The sequence below is a fragment of the Prionailurus viverrinus genome, chromosome D3 (assembly GCF_022837055.1).
Source record: "Prionailurus viverrinus isolate Anna chromosome D3, UM_Priviv_1.0, whole genome shotgun sequence".
NCBI classification, from domain to species: domain Eukaryota; kingdom Metazoa; phylum Chordata; class Mammalia; order Carnivora; family Felidae; genus Prionailurus; species Prionailurus viverrinus.
Genome location: NC_062572.1, coordinates 18,184,269 through 18,204,437, shown reverse-complemented (window position 1 = coordinate 18,204,437; position 20,169 = coordinate 18,184,269). Strand labels below are relative to the sequence as shown.

At 47.8% G+C, this 20,169-nt stretch overlaps 1 protein-coding gene across 1 annotated transcript in view; it reads left to right on the top strand.

Moving 5' to 3' along the window:
- SVOP (SV2 related protein) overlaps positions 1–20,169 on the top strand; it is a 60,903-nt gene that overhangs the window by 19,990 nt on the left and 20,744 nt on the right. Inside the window, exons 5-8 of the mRNA XM_047826927.1 lie at positions 1,901–2,025; positions 16,314–16,377; positions 18,279–18,404; positions 19,090–19,218. Coding sequence (XP_047682883.1) covers positions 1,901–2,025; positions 16,314–16,377; positions 18,279–18,404; positions 19,090–19,218 — 444 coding nt within the window. The remainder of the gene's footprint in view (positions 1–1,900; positions 2,026–16,313; positions 16,378–18,278; positions 18,405–19,089; positions 19,219–20,169) is intronic.

Genomic DNA, 20,169 nt, shown 5'->3' with positions numbered 1-20,169 from the left:
ACCCACCGCTGAAAATCATTTTCCGAGAGACTGGAAATCATCTGGCAGACCTCCAGATTTCTCCTTTTCATCAGTTTTAATTTTTTTTTTTAAGTTTATTTATTTAAGTAATCGCTACACCCAGCGCAGGGCTCGAACTCACAACCCCAAGATCAAGAGTCTCATGCCCTTCTGACTGAGCCAGCCAGGCACCCCTGTCCATTTTAATTTTAAAGCTAAAACCACTGTGCTTCACGCTTTCCCCCAGGGGGACAGGAGAGGGAACTCAAACCTGGGTCTGGGAGAAATGCTACAGAAAGAGACCTGCCGGGACCCCATGTTGCGGGTCTAAAATCCACGTAAAATTCGCATTCGACTCCACAACGCCTTCGGCGTTGGTGTGATATAAAAATCCTATTTTAGGGGCACCTGGGTGGCTCAGTCGGTTAAGCGCCTCTGGCTCAGGTCACGATCTCACGTCCTGGAGTTCGAGCCCCACGTGGGGCTCGGCACTGACAGTGTGGAACCTGCTTGGGATTCTCTCTCCCCCTCTCTGTGCCCCTCCCTCACTTTCTCTCTTCCTCTCTCTCTCTCTCTCTTTCTCTCAACAATAAATAAATATTTTTAAAAAATTAAAATCCCATTTTAAGTTGAATTCATCCTTAATTTTTTCTCAGTCTCTAAGAGTAACATTCCCAGCAGATGCACTATTTGTCTTACAGCATTGTGTGCCTAGGTGGTTCTCAACCCCATCAAATACAATGTCCCCTTTACTCAGAAAGTGTTATAGGGGCACCTGGGTGGCTCAGTTGGTTCTGAGGCTGTTCATGAGTTCTAGCCTCACACTGGGATTGCTGCTGTCGGTGCAGATCCTGCTTCAGAACCTCTGTCCCCCTCTCGCTCTGCCCCTCCCCCCCAAAAAAATAAACATTTAAGAAACTTGTAATAAAAAAAGAAAATGTTATACAAACTTTTAATAATGCCCCTTAATTATCCAGAAATAATTTCAGAAATAAAATAGCCACTCACATAATCTTGAAAAGGAAATCGTGTATAAAAATATTAAAAGATGAAAGAAATCAGGGATAATTCCCCAGCTGCGACAGGAGAGAGAATTTGTTTCAAGGCAGCAAGTAATTAAATCGGATTTATTGTCACAATGGAAAGGTGCACGTACGACTGCCTAGGTAATAAAGGGAAGTGGTTAACATTTGTCCCTGGTTATAAATAAGCTTATGTGTAATTGAATTTTGTTGCTGCTTTTCTCTTTATATTTGACATTTTGAAATAGGTTTAGATGGGTCTATTCATAGATACACATAGAAACCCAGTGAATGCAGACGGATACTGGAGTGTTCTCTCAGTGACTCAAATACCATATGGAGCGTTGCCACGGACAACTCGGCTTTCTGAAATGATGAACAATTGTGTAAAGTTCCAGATACAGCCACGTACCGACTTCCTTTGATTTACCTAGAAGCCTCATTCCTGCAAAATTAAGTGTGTGTGCAAACTCTGTCCCTCCCGCCCCCCATCTTATTTATATGTAAAATACAGTGACGGTCAAGGTGCGGATAATGGTAGTTTTCACCTGCGTGACGGTCAGGTTGAAAGTTCAGCTTGGGACGGTGCAGGATACAGGACCGGAGTCACGGAGTCTCAGGCACGGGGGGGGACATCTAACGTCTCAGGGCCGGGTACATCAAATGCCGATCATTGAGACAACCAAGAATGCCCCAGTTTCCCCACACATGCCCCCGCCCCCAGGGGTTGGCCCCATCGCACAGAGAACCCCTTGGATCTCCCCGGTTGTGTGGGTTACCCTTTAGCATGATGTCATTGATGGCTTTTAACATGCTCGGGGCCGCGTGACCTGGAGGTACGGAGCAGCCCTGTGACTTGGTGTCTTTCTTCCCCACAGGGGCTGAAGATCAGCGTGCTCTGGACCCTGTACTACGGCGTCCTCAGTGCTTTCGCCCCCGTGTACAGCTGGATCCTGGTGCTCCGGGGCCTGGTGGGCTTCGGGATCGGAGGGGTCCCCCAGTCGTAAGTAAATACCCAGCTCTGGCCAGCCAGCCAGGCAGCCAGTCAACTACGTTCATGGCCTCAGAGGGGTGCAGAGATGGCCCACTAGGGCTTCTGGTGTCAAGGAGGCATGACGTAGCCAGAGAATTACCATTATTAGTATGGTGATGATTGACAATATAAAAGCAACACACGAGGGGCGCCTGGCTGGCTCGGTTGCTGGGCCGCGAGACTCTTGATCTCAGGGTTGTAAGTTTGAGCCGCGTACTAGGTGTAGCAAGTACTTCAAAATAAGATTAAAAAAAAAAAACGAACAAGAACACGGCAGCGGGAAAGTCGTAAATGTGAAATAATAGTAAAAACAAGAGATCTAGCATTGCTTGGGCATTTCTCTTGGACGCATCACAACAGCCCCAGGAGAGGTATGCTATCAAGTGATTGCAGGCTCCGTTTTTATAGTTGAAACCAAGACTCAGAAGGTGAAATCATTTGCCCAAGTCATGCGGCGCGTGGTGGAGCTAAGACCCCGAGTCTGTCTGCCTACACCGCCCACGCTCTTAACCATCATGCGTGAGGCCCCCTTCCGCGCTTCCAACCGAAGCACGAGGTGGGGAGCTGGGCCTAACCGTGTGTGAACTGAGTGTTGTTTGGTTGGTGCTGTGGTTAAGGTACTGAGAGTAGTCACAGTTGTAGGAAAAAGTCCCTCTCCCCTGGGAGATTGGCAGACGATGGCCTGTGGGCTACATCTGACCTGCTGACTGCTTTTATAAATAAAGTTTTATTGGGACACAGCCACACCCATCATTTGCATATCACCTGTGCCCATTTTCCCGTACAGCAACAAAGTTGAGTTATCTCCGCAGAGACAATATTTGCTATCTGACCCTTTATAGACAACGTACGTTGACCCCAACCTAAACGATGATAATGGCCAAAATTTACTGTTTACTAAGTGGCAGGTGCTATTCTAAACAGTTTACCATATTATCTCATTTAATTCCGTCAAATCTCTTGGGTAAATTCTATTATTTTTTGTTTTTTTATTTATTTTGAGAGAGAGAGCTCAAGCGTGCATGCACACACACTAGTAGGGAAGGGGCAGAGAGAGAGGGAGAGAGAGAATCTTTGTGTTTTTAAATTTTTTTAATGTTTTATCTGTTTTTGAGAGAGACAGAGCACGAGTGGGGGAGGGACAAAGAGAGAGAAAGGGAGACACAGAATCGGAAGCAGGCTCCAGGCTCCGAGCTGTCAGCACAGAGCCTGACGCGGGGTTCGAACTCACGGACTGTGAGATCATGACCTGAGCCGAAGTCGGACCCAACCAACTGAGCCACCCAGGCGCCCCGGGAGAGAATCTTAAGCAGCGCAGAGCCTGACGTGGGGCTCAGTCCCACAAACCGCGAGATCATGACCTGAGCCGACATCAAGCGTGAGTGGCTCAACCGACTGAGCTGCCCAGGCACCCTGGTGAATTGTATTATTCATCCCATTTTACAGATTTTTACAGATTTTACTGAACCAAAGAGAGGTAGAGTGATTTACCCCAGGTGACACAGGCAGGAAGAGGCAGGGCCAGAGTCTGGACTCAGTTCCTCTAACTCCAGAGCCTGGGCTCTAACCATTGCATTGTACTGCCTTTCGATTAAGGAATGCAACCATAAAAGACCCTTAAATACAGAGAACAAACTGAGGGTTGCTGGAGGGACGGTGGGGAGAGGGATGCGTTAAACGGGTGATGGGCATTAAGGAGGGCACTTTTTGGGTTGAGCACTGGGTGTCATAGGTAAGTGATGAATCATTGGGTTCTACTTGTGAAACCAAGGCTACGCTGTATGTTAACTAACTTGAATTTAAATTAAAAAAAAAAATTATTTTTTTGAAAGACCCAGAGGCAGATTGGGAAAGATACAGGATATTTCATAGGAAGGGATCTGAAGGAAAAGAGGAAGCCGTACCTGAGTCTGAGGAAGGCTAATTCCTTGGAAGGCCCATTCTGGTTAGCAAGTTGGGGTGAGATATGTAAGAATTGAAAGCTGCGGTTGGACAGGTAGACCAGGGCAAGTTTGCTAAAAGTCTTGAATGCCAGGCCAAGGGGCTTGTCTACAGGCAGTGGGGAGCCACTGAGAGTTCTTGAGCGGGGGGGGGGGGGGGGGGTGGGCACTTTGGAAATGTTAATCTGGCAATGGTGGGTAGGATGGGTTGGAGGTAAAGAATGATAATTCCTGTTGCAATAACTTAGGGAAATTTCACACAGGACCAGTTCATTCCATTCATTCAACCAATATTTCTTGAGCACCTACTATGGCACCGGCCTGTACTAGATGCTGGGGATACAGCAGTGAGCGAGACAGACACGGTCCCTGTTACAAGTGGGGATCCCGGGGAACAGAATGTGAGATGGAGAGTAGTGTGCACGTGGTTACTGAGACCGGCACCTGCAGGGGAGTGAGAAAACCGTGAGTGAGCAGAGGGAGGAGTTGAGGACAGCTGATCCTGCAGGAGTTCCAGAGCCAGGGTGGCTCCTTAGAGTTTCCCAGATTGAGGCTTGGGGGCTGGACCTCTGCCCCCTCATATCAGCTGCGTTGGACGCAGGCTGCTCTCAAGGAGGGAGCACAATCTTGGGCAAGGCAGCTACTTTGGGCTAAGGTAATTCCTGCAAGGGACTCAATTCTGAGCTCTTAGCAGGTAACATTTCTGGTCATTCCAGGGGATTGTGTGTGTCAGTCCCGAAGGGGGAGCCTAGGTGGTCACATCACAGCACCCACGACAGTCCACCCCTTGCACCTGTTAGATCCACTTGCTGCATATAATTTCACCCTATCTGGGAACAGTTTCTCCAGGATTCTGGTTGGTCTTTTCCCTGAAAAGATCATGTCCCATGGCTGGTGGGACAGCCTACGGTCATCTGCTATCGCTGCTGGCCTCCAACTGAGGCCGAGTGTCTCCCTCTCCCGCTACTCGTTGCAGGTTCCCCTCGCCTTGGGTCAGCACTTCTGCTGATCGAGATGGTTTCCCTGGCAGAGCAGTCCAGACCCTATGCCTGAGTCACCATGCCCGACCCAGGCCGTAGCTGCTGCCTGTCCATTTAATATCAAAATCAGGCAGGGGATTGCCAAGAGATGTCCAGTGTATCGCCTGGGTGCCCCATCAGATAACAGTAGCCATACCACCTCCCGATGCCCCATTGCTCAGGCAGAATGCTGACTCTCTTTCTTGACACAAGGAATCCAAAGTTACTAGGTGGCAGGCATTGCTTGACGTCTGACGGGGTTCTTGTGGTGTCCCCCAGCGGGTGAAGCATGCCCTCTCTGGGAACCAGGACCTCTAAACCCACAGGTAGGGGAAGTACAAATTCCTCCTTCAACCCTTTGGTTCAGAACGATGTATCCTTTCTGCATAGCACCATGCGATAGGCATTGATTTAAGGTTGTGTTGTGTCCTGGAAGACAGTAACCTATCCTCACCGGGCATCATCTCCAAGCCGATGCCTCCGTGGCACCTTCAAGAGGCTCTTCCATCCCTCTCTCAGGCCAGCACCTTCAAGGTGGCACAAGATATGACAGGACCCGTGGATTCCACGGTCACGTACCTACTGCTACATCTTCTTTGATATGTATCAGCTTCCTAGGTCTCAAGCACTATTACGTGGGATTCTGTGTCAATGAGTCAAATACCCCGAAAGCCCTCAGATAATGGTGCTGGCAGGAGAGGCAAGCCAATACCCAGACTATGTGCCAGTTCCAGTCAGGACGAGTCACTGCTCCTTCCAAAATGGGAGATGTCCACTATAACTAACTTTTATGTTGTGACATGGGATGTGACATGGGATGGTTCCACCCTGGGGGCTCTGCATTGGTCTCTGCTGCTGGCCGACTGGCTTTTCAGCCGCCAAACTAGCAAGATTGGCTTTGGTGCGTGAGGGTGTGGCCATTGCCTCTGGTGGGTTAACAGTTCACTGGTTGACTCCTTGGGCCCGTTGAGTATCACGATGGGGGACGGCTGGGAGAGGGGCTCTAGAAGGGTCGTGCTAACACTGAGGTAGAACGGCTTAGGTCCTGGTCACCAGATTCGCATCCTGACTCTGCCGTGATAGCCGTGTGACCCTAGGCGAGTCACTAGACCTTTCTATGCCTCAACTTCTTCATCTCTCAGATGAGGACGATAGCATACCTACCTCATGGGGGTCACTTAGAATATTAAATGACAACACACGTGAAGTGCCCGGGACAGTGCCCAGCAGAGCACTTAGTGAATGTCAGCGTGTGTCTGGTCTGCCAAAGACTTTGGTGAGAAGCTCAGGTGTCCGCATGATGGATGTTGGACTCACTGTGGGTATTTATGGAAAGAATAAATGGGGACAGAAGATGTGACCACATGGGATTTAGCCTGGGAGCTAATCCCCAGACTCTTTCTGCCACTTAGTGGCTGGAAGGGCAGTGAGTGGCTCTCAGTTCTCAGCCCTTCCTTCCCTATTCATTATTGATCCCTCCAGGGCTCTGCAGAGTAGGCATTTGACATACACTCCTGGACCTCGGATGGGTTTAAAAGCTACTAGAGCTTGAGGCAGAAACCATTAAGCCAAGCCCATAAATCTGGGCTGGCAGGGGCTTGTGGTCGATGTCCTCCACGTCTGGACCAACCCCAGGACTTTCTGCGGACGCAGCCACTGCCCCATTCATGAGCCATTCATTGACTAAGGAACAGTTTTCCCCCAGTGGCTGGAAGGAACGCACTCACACAGGTACACGTTAAATTCCTTTCTCAGGGATGCTCAGGTGGATGATGGCAGAACCAGTCTCCAAATGGCTACCCGGACTTTCTTCCCATCAGAGGGGAGGGGAAGGAGCTAAGTATTGAGAACGTGGTTCTTGTTTGGAATGGTGGGATGAGAGGCGCCATTTTTCTCCGTCTCCTTCTCCACACTTTCTGGAAGTGTCACAAAAGGCGTGAGAAATAGAATAGATCCTTAACAGCGCTGGAAAGCAAGAAAAGGGTGCCATCAGCCGACCAGACATTTTGAGGAGCCTTTGGAAGACTGTAGGCAGACAGGATTCCAATGGCAGAGTAACCAGCAGAGAGAAAAATCACCTCCTAAAAATGCAAAGGGGAGAGATCTTCAGGGAGAGAGGACAGGACACCAGGGGATACAATTAAGGACACAGAGCAGCTGGGCCTTTACCCCTTACCCTTATGTCGTGCGGGTCCTCAGATTGCCTGGCTGCTCCCAACCCCCACCCCCCAAATGTCACGCCTCCCGTTTAGCTGTTCATTGACTTAATGCGACCACAGCCCTTCTGTTTGTTTCTTGAGCTATGACTGCTTCCCGAGCTTCAGACCATGTGCTTTTGATCCACATGACCATTTTAAAACTCACAGAACTTCAAAGCATAGATATTGTTATCCCCATTGTGCAGAGAAGAAAACTAGGGCTTTAAAAAAACTGAGTAACATGGGGCACCTGGGTGGCTCAGTGAAGCATCCAACTCTGGATTTAGGCTCAGGTCATGATCTCACGGTTTGTGAGCCCCAGCCCCACGCCGGGCTCTGTGCAAACGGCCCGGAGCCTGCTTGGGATTCTCTGTCTCTCTGCTCCTCTCCTGCACGCTGGCTCTCTCTCTCTTTCTCTCTCGAAATAAATAAGTAAAACTTTAAATGATAATGAAGTAACCTGCCCAAGGTCACATAGCTAACAAATGGCAGGGCTCATATTTAAACATCCCTTTTGACACTGCGAATGTATTCTCCTAAATACTCCACTCCATGGCTCTTTGGGACGTGAGGAGAGCAAAGAAAAAACAGAAACAAAATGACAGAAGAAATATTTAGTCACCCAAGAGAGCCATTGGCTTCCCAGCACCTTGGCTCTATCCATTTACATAAAAACAATCATGCCTTAATTATGCGATGCTCTTAACTAGTTCTAAAAATGTCTCCCTTAAGTTCATTATTTGGAAACATTTAGTTGAAGATTTTTTTCTTAGTTGAAGATTATTTTCAATGTTCATTTATTTATTTGGAGACAGAAAGAGCGAGCAAGTGCAAGCAGGGAAGGGCCAGAGAGAGGGAGAGAGAATCCCAAGGCTCGATCCCACGAACCGTGAGGTCATGACCTGAGCCAAAATCAAGAGTCAGATGCTTAATCTACTGAGCTACCCGGAGCCCCTAATTTGTTTTAAATTTTAGCCCCCAACCTGGGGCTTGAACTCACAACTCCAAGATCAAGAATCACATGCTCTACCGACTGAGCCAGCCAGGCTCCCCCTCTCTCTTTTTCTTCTTTCCTTTATTCCTTCCCCCAAAGTAGGCATTTATGTTGGTCCTTGGAGATAATGTTACTGTTGTAACATTAATAACGACAATGATGATGGGACGCCTGCGTGGCTCAGTCGGTTGAGCGTCCGACTTTGGCTCAGGTCCTATCTCGCGGTTCGTGAGTTCGAGCCCCGTGTCAGGCTCTGTGCTGACAGCTCAGAGCCTGGAGCCTGCTTCGGATTCTGTGTCTCCCCCTCTCTCTGCTCCTTCCCTGCTTGCCCTCTGTCTCCCTCTCTGTCCCTCTCTGCCGCTCTCTCTCTTTCTCTCAAAAATAAACATTTAAAAAACATTTTTTAAATGATAATGATGATCATAGTAACATCCACTGAGTGCTTACCAAGGGCAAGGGACAGATGAGAAAACAGGCTTGGAGATCGAGATCACAATTGACGTGTTTAAGGCTAAATGGCTATTGAGGGGAGTATGAAGTTACTTCTTGCTTTGTAACAGACCACCCCAACATTTGTGGCTTAACGACAGTTTACTGAGCTCAGGGTTCTGCAGCTGGGCAGTTGGGTTGTTCAGGGCTCGGCGGGGCTCCCTCATGTGTCTCTAGTCAACTGGTGAATTGGATGGGGGCTGGCCAGGCTAGCATGGCCACAGCTGATTCATTGATGCTCCGCAAGCCTCTCAAACTCCGGCTGGCCAGCCCAGGCAGCTGGTCACGCGGCACCTGGGTAGGGGTCCGAGTGAGGATGCAAAAGCCGTGAAGCGTCTTGAGGCCCAAGGCACAAGATCACTTCTGCAACGTTCTGTTGATCAAGAGCGAGTCTCAACGCCCAGATTCAAGGGATGAGGAAACAGACTTTGCATGGAGATGATCTGCAAGGAAGCAAGACACAGGGAGGGAAAAGAGCGGGGGTGGAGGGGGGGGGGGGAAGGGGCGCCTTGTGCAAAGCATCTGCCGCATGGAGAAACTGGGTTCAAATCCAGGCCCATCTAATGCCAAAGCTCTTACATTTCAACAGATACTGTAGAAGGATTCTGAACTTGTACAGTCAGAAGATGCTGATAAATCATTAATGTCCACTGGGTCCGTGATAGTGATTTGGAGATGATTCTGGAGAGGTAGAACTCGAGGTTCAGAGAAGTTTCTATTCCCTTTAATTAAGACTGGAGGGGGTGCCTGGGGGGGGGCTCAGCCGGTTAAGCGTCCGACTTCGGCTCAGGTCATGATCTCACGGTCCGTGAGTTCGAGCCCCGCGTGGGGCTCTGTGCTGACAGCTCGGAGCCTTGGAGCCTGCTTCGGATTCTGTGCCTCCCTCTCTCTCTGCCCCTCCCCACCCCCGCTCATGCTGTGTCTCTCTCTGTCTCTCAAAAATAAATCTTAAAAAAATTTTTTTTTAAATGATCATTGCCACTAATTGCAAAATACACAGAAAATATATGGAAGAGACAGGCTGGCCCCAGGGTAGAACGTTTATTATTTCCAGCAGAGGGTGCTGTGTTATTTCCGTGGAAATGCCACTTAGCTAGGAGAATGAGCTGGACACCTGCCTTAACTGGCACCCTGCTTGTGTGTTAGCTGCTCTTCAAGATTAATACTCCAGGTCGCTGCCCATCTGTTCCACCTTGCAAGGTCTTCAGAAGGTTCTTCAGATTCTTGTCTACGTGGACCTTGGCACAAACCCACCCTTAGCACTGCGGTTTCTCTTTAAGACCAAGCAGAAACGGCAAAGGGAGATCACAGGTCCCTTCTTTCCAAGCGCGTGATCCAAATAAGTCTCTAACTGCCAAGGGCTATACATTCTGAGGATTTTCGGTGGGAATTTTTTTCACGCCACCGTCAACTGCTTCTTGGCATTGCTGCTTTCACTGCTCGTTCTTTTATTTTTCAGTGTGCTTGTAATAATCCCTACACTTGGGATGGAGGTCAAACAGCTCATTTTCATCATGAACCACTATAAATAATGGCCAAATGGGGAGCACGACAATTACAGGAAAAGAGGTTTCTTGTGGCATACGAGGCAAAGACAAGAAATTGAAAACAATCAGAGCATTAATCAACAGGGTTGCCACTGTTTAAAAATAATGCAGTAGGGGCGCCTGGGTGGCGCCGTCGGTTGAGCGTCCGACTTCAGCCAGGTCACGATCTCGCGGTCCGGGAGTTCACGATCTCGCGAGATCTCGAGTGATCTCGCGTGAGTTCGAGCCCCCCGTCGGCTCTGGGCTGATGGCTCGGAGCCTGGAGCCTGTTTCCGATTCTGTGTCTCCCTCTCTCTCTCTGCCCCTCCCCCGTTCATGCTCTGTCTCTCTCTGTCCCAAAAATAAATAAAAAGCGTTGAAAAAATTAAAAATAAAATAAAAATAAAAATAATGCAGTAGACCCGCGAATATTAACATGGGAAGGTTTCCCAAATGTCTTATTGAAAGCAGATCCTGACACAGAGAAGCTAGGGCAAATAGTTTACTCTGGGAGATTCTGCAACCCACGTCTCCAGGTTGTCCCGTTTAAGGGAGAGGGAAACGTCATTTGTTGAGAGTTGCCCCTGGGAAGTTTAAATTCCTTGGCAAACTAGACTCCTAGTCTGCCACCGAGGTTGGCAGAGCAAGCCTTAATAACCAGAGAGGGGCGCCTGGAACAGTCATCTGAGCGTCCGCCTTCCACTCAGGTCATGATCTCACTGCTTGTGGGTTCGAGCCCCGCGTCAGGCTCTGTGCTGACAGCTCAGAGCCTGGAGCCCGCTTCGGATTCTGTCTCCGTCTCTCTGCCCCTCCCCTGCTCATGCTCTGTCTCTCTCTCTCTCTCACATATAAAACATGAAAAAAAAATTTTTTTTTTAATAACCAAATAAAGCACTGAGGATAGAGTTGCAGGAAGTGACAGGTGGAAAACTGTATTGACAAGGAAGTTGGAAAAGTCGGGCATTTGTATGGGTTGAACTTGGACAGTATGCTGCATGTGGGAAGGAAGGAAGGAGGAAGGAAGAAGGAAGGAAGGGGAGAAAGGAAGTAGGGAGGACAGAAAGGAAGGACAGGAGGGAGAGAGGAAGGGAGGAAGAGGGAAGGAAAGGAAGGGAAGAAAAAAAGATAACATTGCTTGCATCTATTTATTTAGCTAGAGAAGGGGCTGGAAGTTTGCAAAGCAGGCTCCTGGTAGTTATGGCTTTGGGGGGAATGGAAGGGAAGTAGGGGCAATGGGGAAGAGGAAGAGGCATCATATACTCTGTATATTTGTGTATTGCTAACTTGTCTTAAACGAAAATGCATTCGTGAGGTGCTGCTGCTTCAACTAAAAACATGTAAAAAGAAACAAAAAGACTCTGTGCTTATAGCTTCATGATAAGAAGAATCCTTGACATCGAAGGACAGGAATAGCTCTGCCCCCTGGAACACGCCACGGCACAGTTTCGCAGTTAGTTGTTGAACTTTCCTGTGATGGAGGAAAGGTGAACATGCTTCTCGCTTTATTAGTAGTATTTATTATTATTATTATTGATTTTTTTTTTAATAATGTAAGCACACCGTGCGGAGAAGAGCATAAGGTGTCAAAGAAATCATCCACGGTAACCGCTGTGACCTCTGCAACCACTATAATCTGGGTCCCCGTTCTCAGAGCTGAGTTAAATGAGATTCCTGATGGTTTTTGCTGAGCGAGGTACCTGTGGGCATATACACTGGAACGAATTTGGGGGGGACCACTCTGGCAATATATATCAAAAGCCTTCAAAATACACATAGGCTTTGACACAACTTCTATTTAGCAGGGGCCTAGCCTAAGGAAACCACGTGCAGACCAAAATGTCTTCAGCCTGATGACGTTCACTGAAGTGTTGTTTATCGTTGTGAAACCATCCAAATGAGGAAGTGGTTGGTGGGCTAGAAGCTATAGACAGATGTGGGTGAGAATTTTGGCTCTCCTACTTACTGACTTACTAGCTGCGTGATCCTGGTCAACTAACAATTTATCTAACGTAGATAGATCTAGAGATGAAAATGAGAATCAAAAGTACACACACACAGGGACACCCGGGTGGCTCGGTTGGTTAAGCTGCTGACTCTTGATTTCGGCTCAGGTCATGGTCTCACGCTTTGTGGGCTCGAGCCCCGCATCGGGCTCTGCACTGGCAGCGTGGAACCTGCTTGCGATTTTCTCTCTTTCCCTCTCTCTCTGCCCCTCCCTGCCTCTCTCTCTCTCTCTCAAAATAAATAAATAAACTTTTTAAAACTTAAAAAAAAATACATACATACAGAGGATTATAATTATCTACCCCATTTATTTGAGATGCTTACTGAGATAATTCATGTAAAACATCTAGAAGAATGTTTGGCGTATAGTAGGTCCTCAATAAAAGGTAGCTATTATTAAGAAAAGTATGGTTTGGGGCGCCTGGGTGGCGCAGTCGGTTAAGCGTCCGACTTCAGCCAGGTCACGATCTCGCGGTCTGTGAGTTCGAGCCCCGCGTCAGTCTCTGGGCTGATGGCTCAGAGCCTGGAGCCTGTTTCCGATTCTGTGTCTCCCTCTCTCTCTGCCCCTCCCCCATTCATGCTCTGTCTCTCTCTGTCCCAAAAATAAATAAACGTTGAAAAAAATTTAAAAAAAAAAAAGAAAAAAAAAGAAAAGTATGGTTCAGGGGCACCTGGGTGGCTCAGTCGGTTAAGCGACATTGGCTCAGGTCATGATCTCACGGTTGGTGGGTTCGAGCCCCACATAGGGCTCTGTGCTGACAGCTCAGAGCCTGGAGCCTGCTTCGGATTCTGTGTGTTTCTCTCTCTCTCTCTGCCCTTCCCCCATTCACACTCTGTCTCTCTACATCTCTCAAAAATGAATAAACGTTAAAAAAATGTAAAAAAAAAAAAAGAAACGTATGGTTCATGCATGTGATGGAATATATGTGTGTAAGAGGGTTTTAAGTGGTATGGTAATGCTATTTATAAATCGATGAAAAGTAAGGTTTAAAATTCTTTTTTTATTTTTTTATTAAATTTTTTTTAACATTTATTTATTTTTGAGAGACAGAGTGAGACAGAGCACCAGCAGGGATGGGCAGAGAGAGAGGGGGACACAGAATCCGAAGCAGGCTCCAGGCTCTGGCTGTCAGCACAGATCCCTACGTGGGTCTCAAACTCACTGACCAGGCGATCATGACCTGAGCTGAAGTCGGATGCTTAACTGACTGAGCCAGCCAGGTGCCCTAGGTTCAGAATTCTTGAGTATGATCTTAGCTAGAGAGAGAGATTGAGAAAGAGGGATAAAGACAGAAGATCAAGACAGAGAGAATATACTAGAATACTTATACTGTGAAATGAACTAGATGACATTGCCTTTTCTTCATACTTTTTTCTAAATAGAGTGTATATACCTGAACTACTAAAGCCCTAACCTTTCCTCTGAGGCTCCTAGGAATTCTTCCTTCTCTGGACAGAGGTGTCCTTTTATCATTATTCTGAGAAGGACTTCTACTGGCGATAGAACTGTTCCTAAATCTCAGTGGTATTGCTAAGACCAACTTTCAAAATGTTAGATGTTATGCAGGGAAGGACGTCATTCATAGAAGCAGAGGTTCCATAGAAGCAGAGGTTAGTCAGAGATTCTTGTATAAGTGATTTATTTAAGGAATGCTCTCGGAAGCCCATAAAACCATGAAAGAGGCAATAATGTTGAAAGGAAGAAGTTAAGCAAAAGTATGGTTTCTGGTGACGTCGAGACTCGGGCTGATCCCACAGGGAACTCAGGAGTGTTCTTTGTTCCACAAGGTCTGTCCTACGTTGAGGCAATGGAATGGGACTTTTGTAAGCACATACCAGTCTGTCCTGGGGAGAAGGGTTGTAACTCCTAGACACTTCTCTGGTGAGGCAGCCACAGTTGCTCAAGAGCAATCCCAGAAGAGGGTTGCAGCATTAGCAGCAGCAGCTGGGAGTTGGACACGAACTAGTAAAGGGGCATCCCAGGAGACCTAGATGGGTCACCAGCATCCATCTGCCTCAAAAGGGTTAATGGAAATGAGCCTCTCTCTCTCCGGCCTCCCTTATGAGGAGCCAGGAGAGTCACATGACGCTATCTAGTAGCTCCGATGCTTGACTTAGGTGGGAGATGTGGGGAAAGAGAAAGCCTGCTCTTCCTAACAAGTTGGAAGGCAGCATGGGGAAGTCATTTAGAAGTTTCCTTCTCTTCCCAGCATGGCCGGCGGCTGAGGAAGTGGAAGGCAGAGGAAGGGGCACGAATGTAGTAGATGGAGGGGTCGATGTAGTTAGGACGTTCGTTACATTCAGCAAACCAATAAGTTGATTGGGCAAATAAGAAATATATTGAGGAGAATGAGGCCCCCGTGTCTCAATGTCGGAGAAGGGAATTATAAACATGGAAACCCGGGAGGGTTAGAAAGAACCCCAACCTTCTGGTTGGACTGGAATTGAAAGTATCAGTAAGAACTCGTTTTTTAAAAATATATATACACAAATAGATATAGAAACATACGGGTGTATGGAGTGCATGTGGACAGAGAGAAATGGAGAGACCAAGATAGATGATAGAGAGAGAGATGTCTTAGCTGCATCCACTGAGAAGGCCTAGAAGCAACGACAGCCCAGCAGCAATGAGCACACTGACATCAGTATTTGGTTTCTAAATACCGTCTTCTACCAAAAGGAACCAGAACCTCTTAGAAAAATGGCTGACGCCACAGCTGGGACCAGGAAAACACACCATGAACTTGGACATCTTGTGCCAGAAAGTAAAGAAGAGTTCAAGGAATGATGGAGGCATGTAAAAGAGACATAGGGATTGGTTTAAACGGTCTTCCAAAAAGGGGCACCTGGGTGTCTCAATTGGTTAAGCATCCAGCTTCGGCTCAAGTCATGATCTCATGGTTTGTGGGTTCGAGCCCCACGTTGGGCTCTGTGCTGCTGGCTGAGAGCCTGGAGCCTGCTTTGGATTCTGTGTCTCCCTCTCTCTCTCTCTGCCCCTCTGTCACTTGTGCTCTGCCTCTCTCGCGGTCTCAAAAATAAACATTTTTTTAAAAATTAAAAAAAAAGTCTTCCAACATCAGATCTGGGACAGTCTGAGCATCAGAAGAATAATGGTAGTAGTGGGTTACAACCCACTGAATAAAATAGGAATCTACAAGTTCATACTGATTCGTTGAATGCATAGGTAGGTAGGTAGGTAGGTAGGTAGATAGATAGATAGATAGATAGATAGATAGATAGATAGATACAGGGGAAAAGGGAAACTCCTCCTTGCAATAGAATATCCATTCTAAATGTAGAAGGAACAATGGAAATTTAAAAAATACCACCTGTTACCATCATAGTAGTGTTGATTCAGGCAGGTATCGTCCATGGGTGGGATACCGAAGCTGATGGGTAGAGGTTCTAGGGAGAACAGGATATTGGCATAATCTCTGAATTTTTCCCCGCCAAGTAATCCCAGATGGAAAAAGGATAACTTTAGGGTGGAGAAATCTGTCAGACACCATCTTGAGCCAGTGATGAAGGTTAATGTCACCAGTGATGAGATGAGTTGACACCATATGGCCCTGATGTGAGGCACCGGAAGGAGCTTAGGATCATTTCTGCGGGGTTCTTGCCAAGAAAACATGGCCTGAGTCTGGTCACGGGGAGACAGCAGATGGACTTAAGAGGAGGAGCATCCTACAGAATGAAAGGCCTGGACTCTTGAAGACTATTCAGGACGTGAATAATAGGGAAAAACCTGAATAATGTTCCAGATTGAAGTTGCCCGTTGTCACACTACCCTATTTTCTCCTATATTTGCTGGGTTGTGGGTAGGGCTCCGTGTCGGCAGTTCTAAATTTGAGAACCACGTGGGGAGTGAGTGAATGCAGATGCCAGAACCCCACCCCTGAGAGTCTGTTCCCAAGGGTTTGGGGTGGGGCCTAGGGATCTATGACCTTAGCCGTCATCCTAGGAAATTCCGAAGTAAGTGGTCCACAGACCACCCTCGGAGGAATATTGGCCTAGAAATTCAGAAAGCGGTGGCAGTCCTCTTACTCAGTCCCGACCTTAACTTTCTTCCTGTCTCTCTGCTTTCCCAGGGTGACGCTGTATGCGGAGTTCCTTCCCATGAAGGCCAGAGCTAAGTGTATCTTGCTGATTGAGGTAAGGAGGGTGGTCTGGGTTTCCCAAGAGCGCTCAGTCCCTGAGCAGGAGATTCTCGGGCGTCTTGAGCCACAGGATGAGGAAATGGGAGTTTAAGAGAGCTCTAACAGACTCAGTGTGTGGAGACTTAAACGGGTCAATTATGTCAATTCTGACATGGTCTTTTTGCAATACGGATAAACCCTTCAATTGACAAAAAAAAAAAAAAAACAATCGATCTCTTAAAAAAATGGCGGTAGGCAGGTGGTATTTCCTTCTTGGACTTCACGTGGCTTTTATCTGAGAGTTGGTGCCGAGAGTTGGTGCGTAAGGGGACCAAAACTCCTGTCCCCCATCCATATCATCACCCTCCACCCCTGTTTGTATCCAGGCTCACCTGTGTCTTGTGTGAGGCGCCACTCCTGTAGCCTAGAGGCTGCCTTAAAACTCCCTCGGTCCAGCTCGTCCCTCCGAGCCTTCTTTCTGCCAAGGTTTTGTGACCCGTTTTCCAATCATGGTTCTGGAAGATCTCAGGGCCAATATGTGGCTGACCAATGACCCCTCTAGCATGCAGGCAGTAGAGTTTATTTGTCCTTTCGGACACTGATGCCCACAGTGACGACTATGACGCCACTCCGACGTCTCTAGTCACCATGACCACGTTGACAATAGTAATCCCATTGACGTCACTGCCCAGCTTACCACCCAGACTGCATCTACCCCTGATCGATAAGGGTGGTGGTCATCTGGTCCACGCTGGTATGGATGAACCAACTATATAAATATTGAGATGCGTTTATGCCAGCAGATCTTGGTCCCTGATTACCCCTCATCGCCTGACACCCTGTCCACTCTTAGGACCCCCTAGAACTTCCCATGACCTAGCGTCTGAAGAGTTAACTCCTGGCACAGTCATGGTATATGTGTGTGTGTTGAGAGCAGGGGGTATATGACCGGTGTCAGGTGCCTATCCTGGGTTGGTCCAGTTTGTTAGACATTTTGACTATCACCCCCGGTTGGCAGCAACAGAAATAGACTGTGGTTGAGTTCAGCCAGAGAGGATTTAGGAAGGCTCTCGGAGTCCCCCAGAACTGATGGAGAAGCTGAAGGGCCATGTTTGGCAATGGACAATAGTTGTAGGGCCTGAGCAGGAGACAGCATACTCAACTTAGGATAGTTTGAAGAGGGTTTGATAAAGGGACTATTTCTAAATAGCCCCAGGCCTGAAGTGCCAGTTGCCAGGCAAAGGCAGGAAGTAATTAATTAGCAGCCCAGAGAGAAAGAGAGACAGAGTTGTGTGTCCAGGGCTGTTGGACAGGTGCTGTGACCTGCTGAGAGATGCAGCCAGCCCATGACCACTGTGCAGGGAGGGAGCCAGAGGAATAAATTCCCCCACATCTCTTTCCTTTCTCCCTCCCTCCCTCCCTCCCATGTCCTGTGGGGCTCCCCATCGGCTGTAGCCAGTGGAAAGCCAGAAGACAGGGAGCCTGTGGATGCAGTCCATACAAAAAAAGCAAGGCGGGAAAGGATGGCGAGGCAAACAGAAGATAGTCAGCCCTGCAAGGAAGAGGCAGTTGTGATAAAGGATGCTAGGGGCCTCTTGGGCGAGTGAGATGGATGTCAGTAGACAAAAACAATATGTCCGTTACCGTATTGACCTCACACGATATTGATGGCATTGATCTCCCTAAACCAGAGCTGCCACATCGTACCCACTCCAGTGGGTACCACGCAATTATGACAGAGGAGATGGGCAACATGATGGTCCTGCCAACTATATGAAAAACAGGAAAGATGGCCATTCCAACATGGCTGACCACGAGGACCCTCCCTCGTGTCAGTAGCGTTGTCCGCAATGACCCTGACATTGCTCATGTGTTGGCCACGCTGCTCCCATCGCTGATCCCGTTTTCCCCTGCCAGGTCTTCTGGGCCATCGGGACAGTGTTCGAGGTGATCCTGGCCGTGTTTGTGATGCCCAGCCTGGGCTGGCGCTGGCTGCTCATCCTCTCGGCCGTCCCGTTGCTCCTCTTTGCGGTTCTGTGTTTTGTAGGTATCCTTTAAGAGATGTCAACCTTTACGGGGCACCTGGGCGGCGGCTCAGTCGGTTAAGCATCCAACGTTAGGTCATCATCTCATGGTTTGTGGGTTCTAGCCCCGCATGGCGTTCTGAGATGTTTGGGATTCTCTCTGTCTCTCCCACATCCTCCCTTGTCCCTAAATGCTCTTCTGTCTCTGTCTCAAATAATAAAAAAAAAGATCTCAACCTTGGCCACTTGGCTTTCTGCTGTTCAGCCATTCACTGTGTTTCAGTGGGGAGGAGGTAAAGGAGGACACTGTCCTGCAGGGATTCTTTGTAAGGTGATGTTTTTGGAACTCTGCCAGCCACACCAATTAATAATAATAATAGCAACAGAAACAACAATCATTGCATGAACCCATTCCAGGTATTGTGCTAAGCACTTTGTCTGGATTCTCTCACTTAACCCTCTCGACAACCTTTACGAGGTGGGATCTATCGTTATCCCCATTTTGTGGATGAGGAAATGGAGGCACAGAGAGGTCAAGTAATTACTCAAGGTCCCACAACCAGGATAATCAATGACAGAGCCAGGATTTGAAGCTAGCCCTCTGGCTCCAGAGCCCTAAGCTTAAAGACTCCACACCCCGCTGAGATATGTGGCTGGGACCCCGTGTTCTGTTCCCCGCTAATCTGCCACGCCTGTCCCCACAGTGGCTGCCGGAGAGCGCAAGGTATGATGTGCTGTCTGGGAATCAGGAGAAGGCCATCGCCACCTTAAAGAGGATAGCGACAGAAAACGGAGCCCCCATGCCGCTGGGGAAACTCATCATCTCCAGACAGGTCGGTGCCTGGCCTGCTGTCTGTGGTGTGTGTGTGTCCGTACGCCTGTGCGGGAGTGTGTGCGCGGGTGGGGCATGCTCTCCAAGGAGGTGGCAAATTCTGAGACCAGCAAAAAGCGCACGAGCAGACTAATTCCCCAAAAGCCAATTTTCCTGAATTAACTTGCCAGTGTATCTTTTTTACCAAAAAAATGTTTCAAGGATCTTTTTGAATATATGTAGCAAGTTGGAGTATATTTTTCCTGTGTATATATTAACACATTTATTTCCTCAGTATATGCTCTCTATAAATATGTTAATGGATCTATTTCTAAATATATTAACCTATTCCAAAATATAGTCAATAAATACAAACATTCTCAAATACATTCAATAAACCTATTTAATGGGTGTTGTCTTTTCATTCAAGAATATACCAAAAAATATATTTTTATTCATGAGGGCTATTCACAGGTAGACTAAGCCACCTAAAACCCATAATCTTTTTTTTAAACATTTAGCATGGTTAAATAAGCAAGCGTTTCTCAAACTGCTAAGAAAAATGTTTTCGTTAAATATACCTAAGAAGAATATTATCACAGTCCTAGAATATACTCTTTTAAAAAAATTTTTTTAACATTTATTCATTGTTGAGAGACAGAGACAGAGCATGAGCGGGGGAGGGGCAGAGAGAGAGAGAGGGAGACACAGAATCCAAGCAGGCTCCAGGCTCTGAGCTGTCAGCACAGAGCCCGACGAGGGGCTTGAACTCACGAACTGTGAGATCATGACCTGAGTCTAAGTCAGACGCCCAGCCAACTGAGCCACCCAGGCACCCCCTAGAATATACTCTTAAAAAGAACATTGTAGGGGTGCCTGGGTGGCTCTTGGTTTCAGCTCAGGTCATGATCTCATGGTTTGTGGGTTCAAGCCCCGTGTTGGGCTCTGTGCTCACAGCACAGAGCCTGCTTGG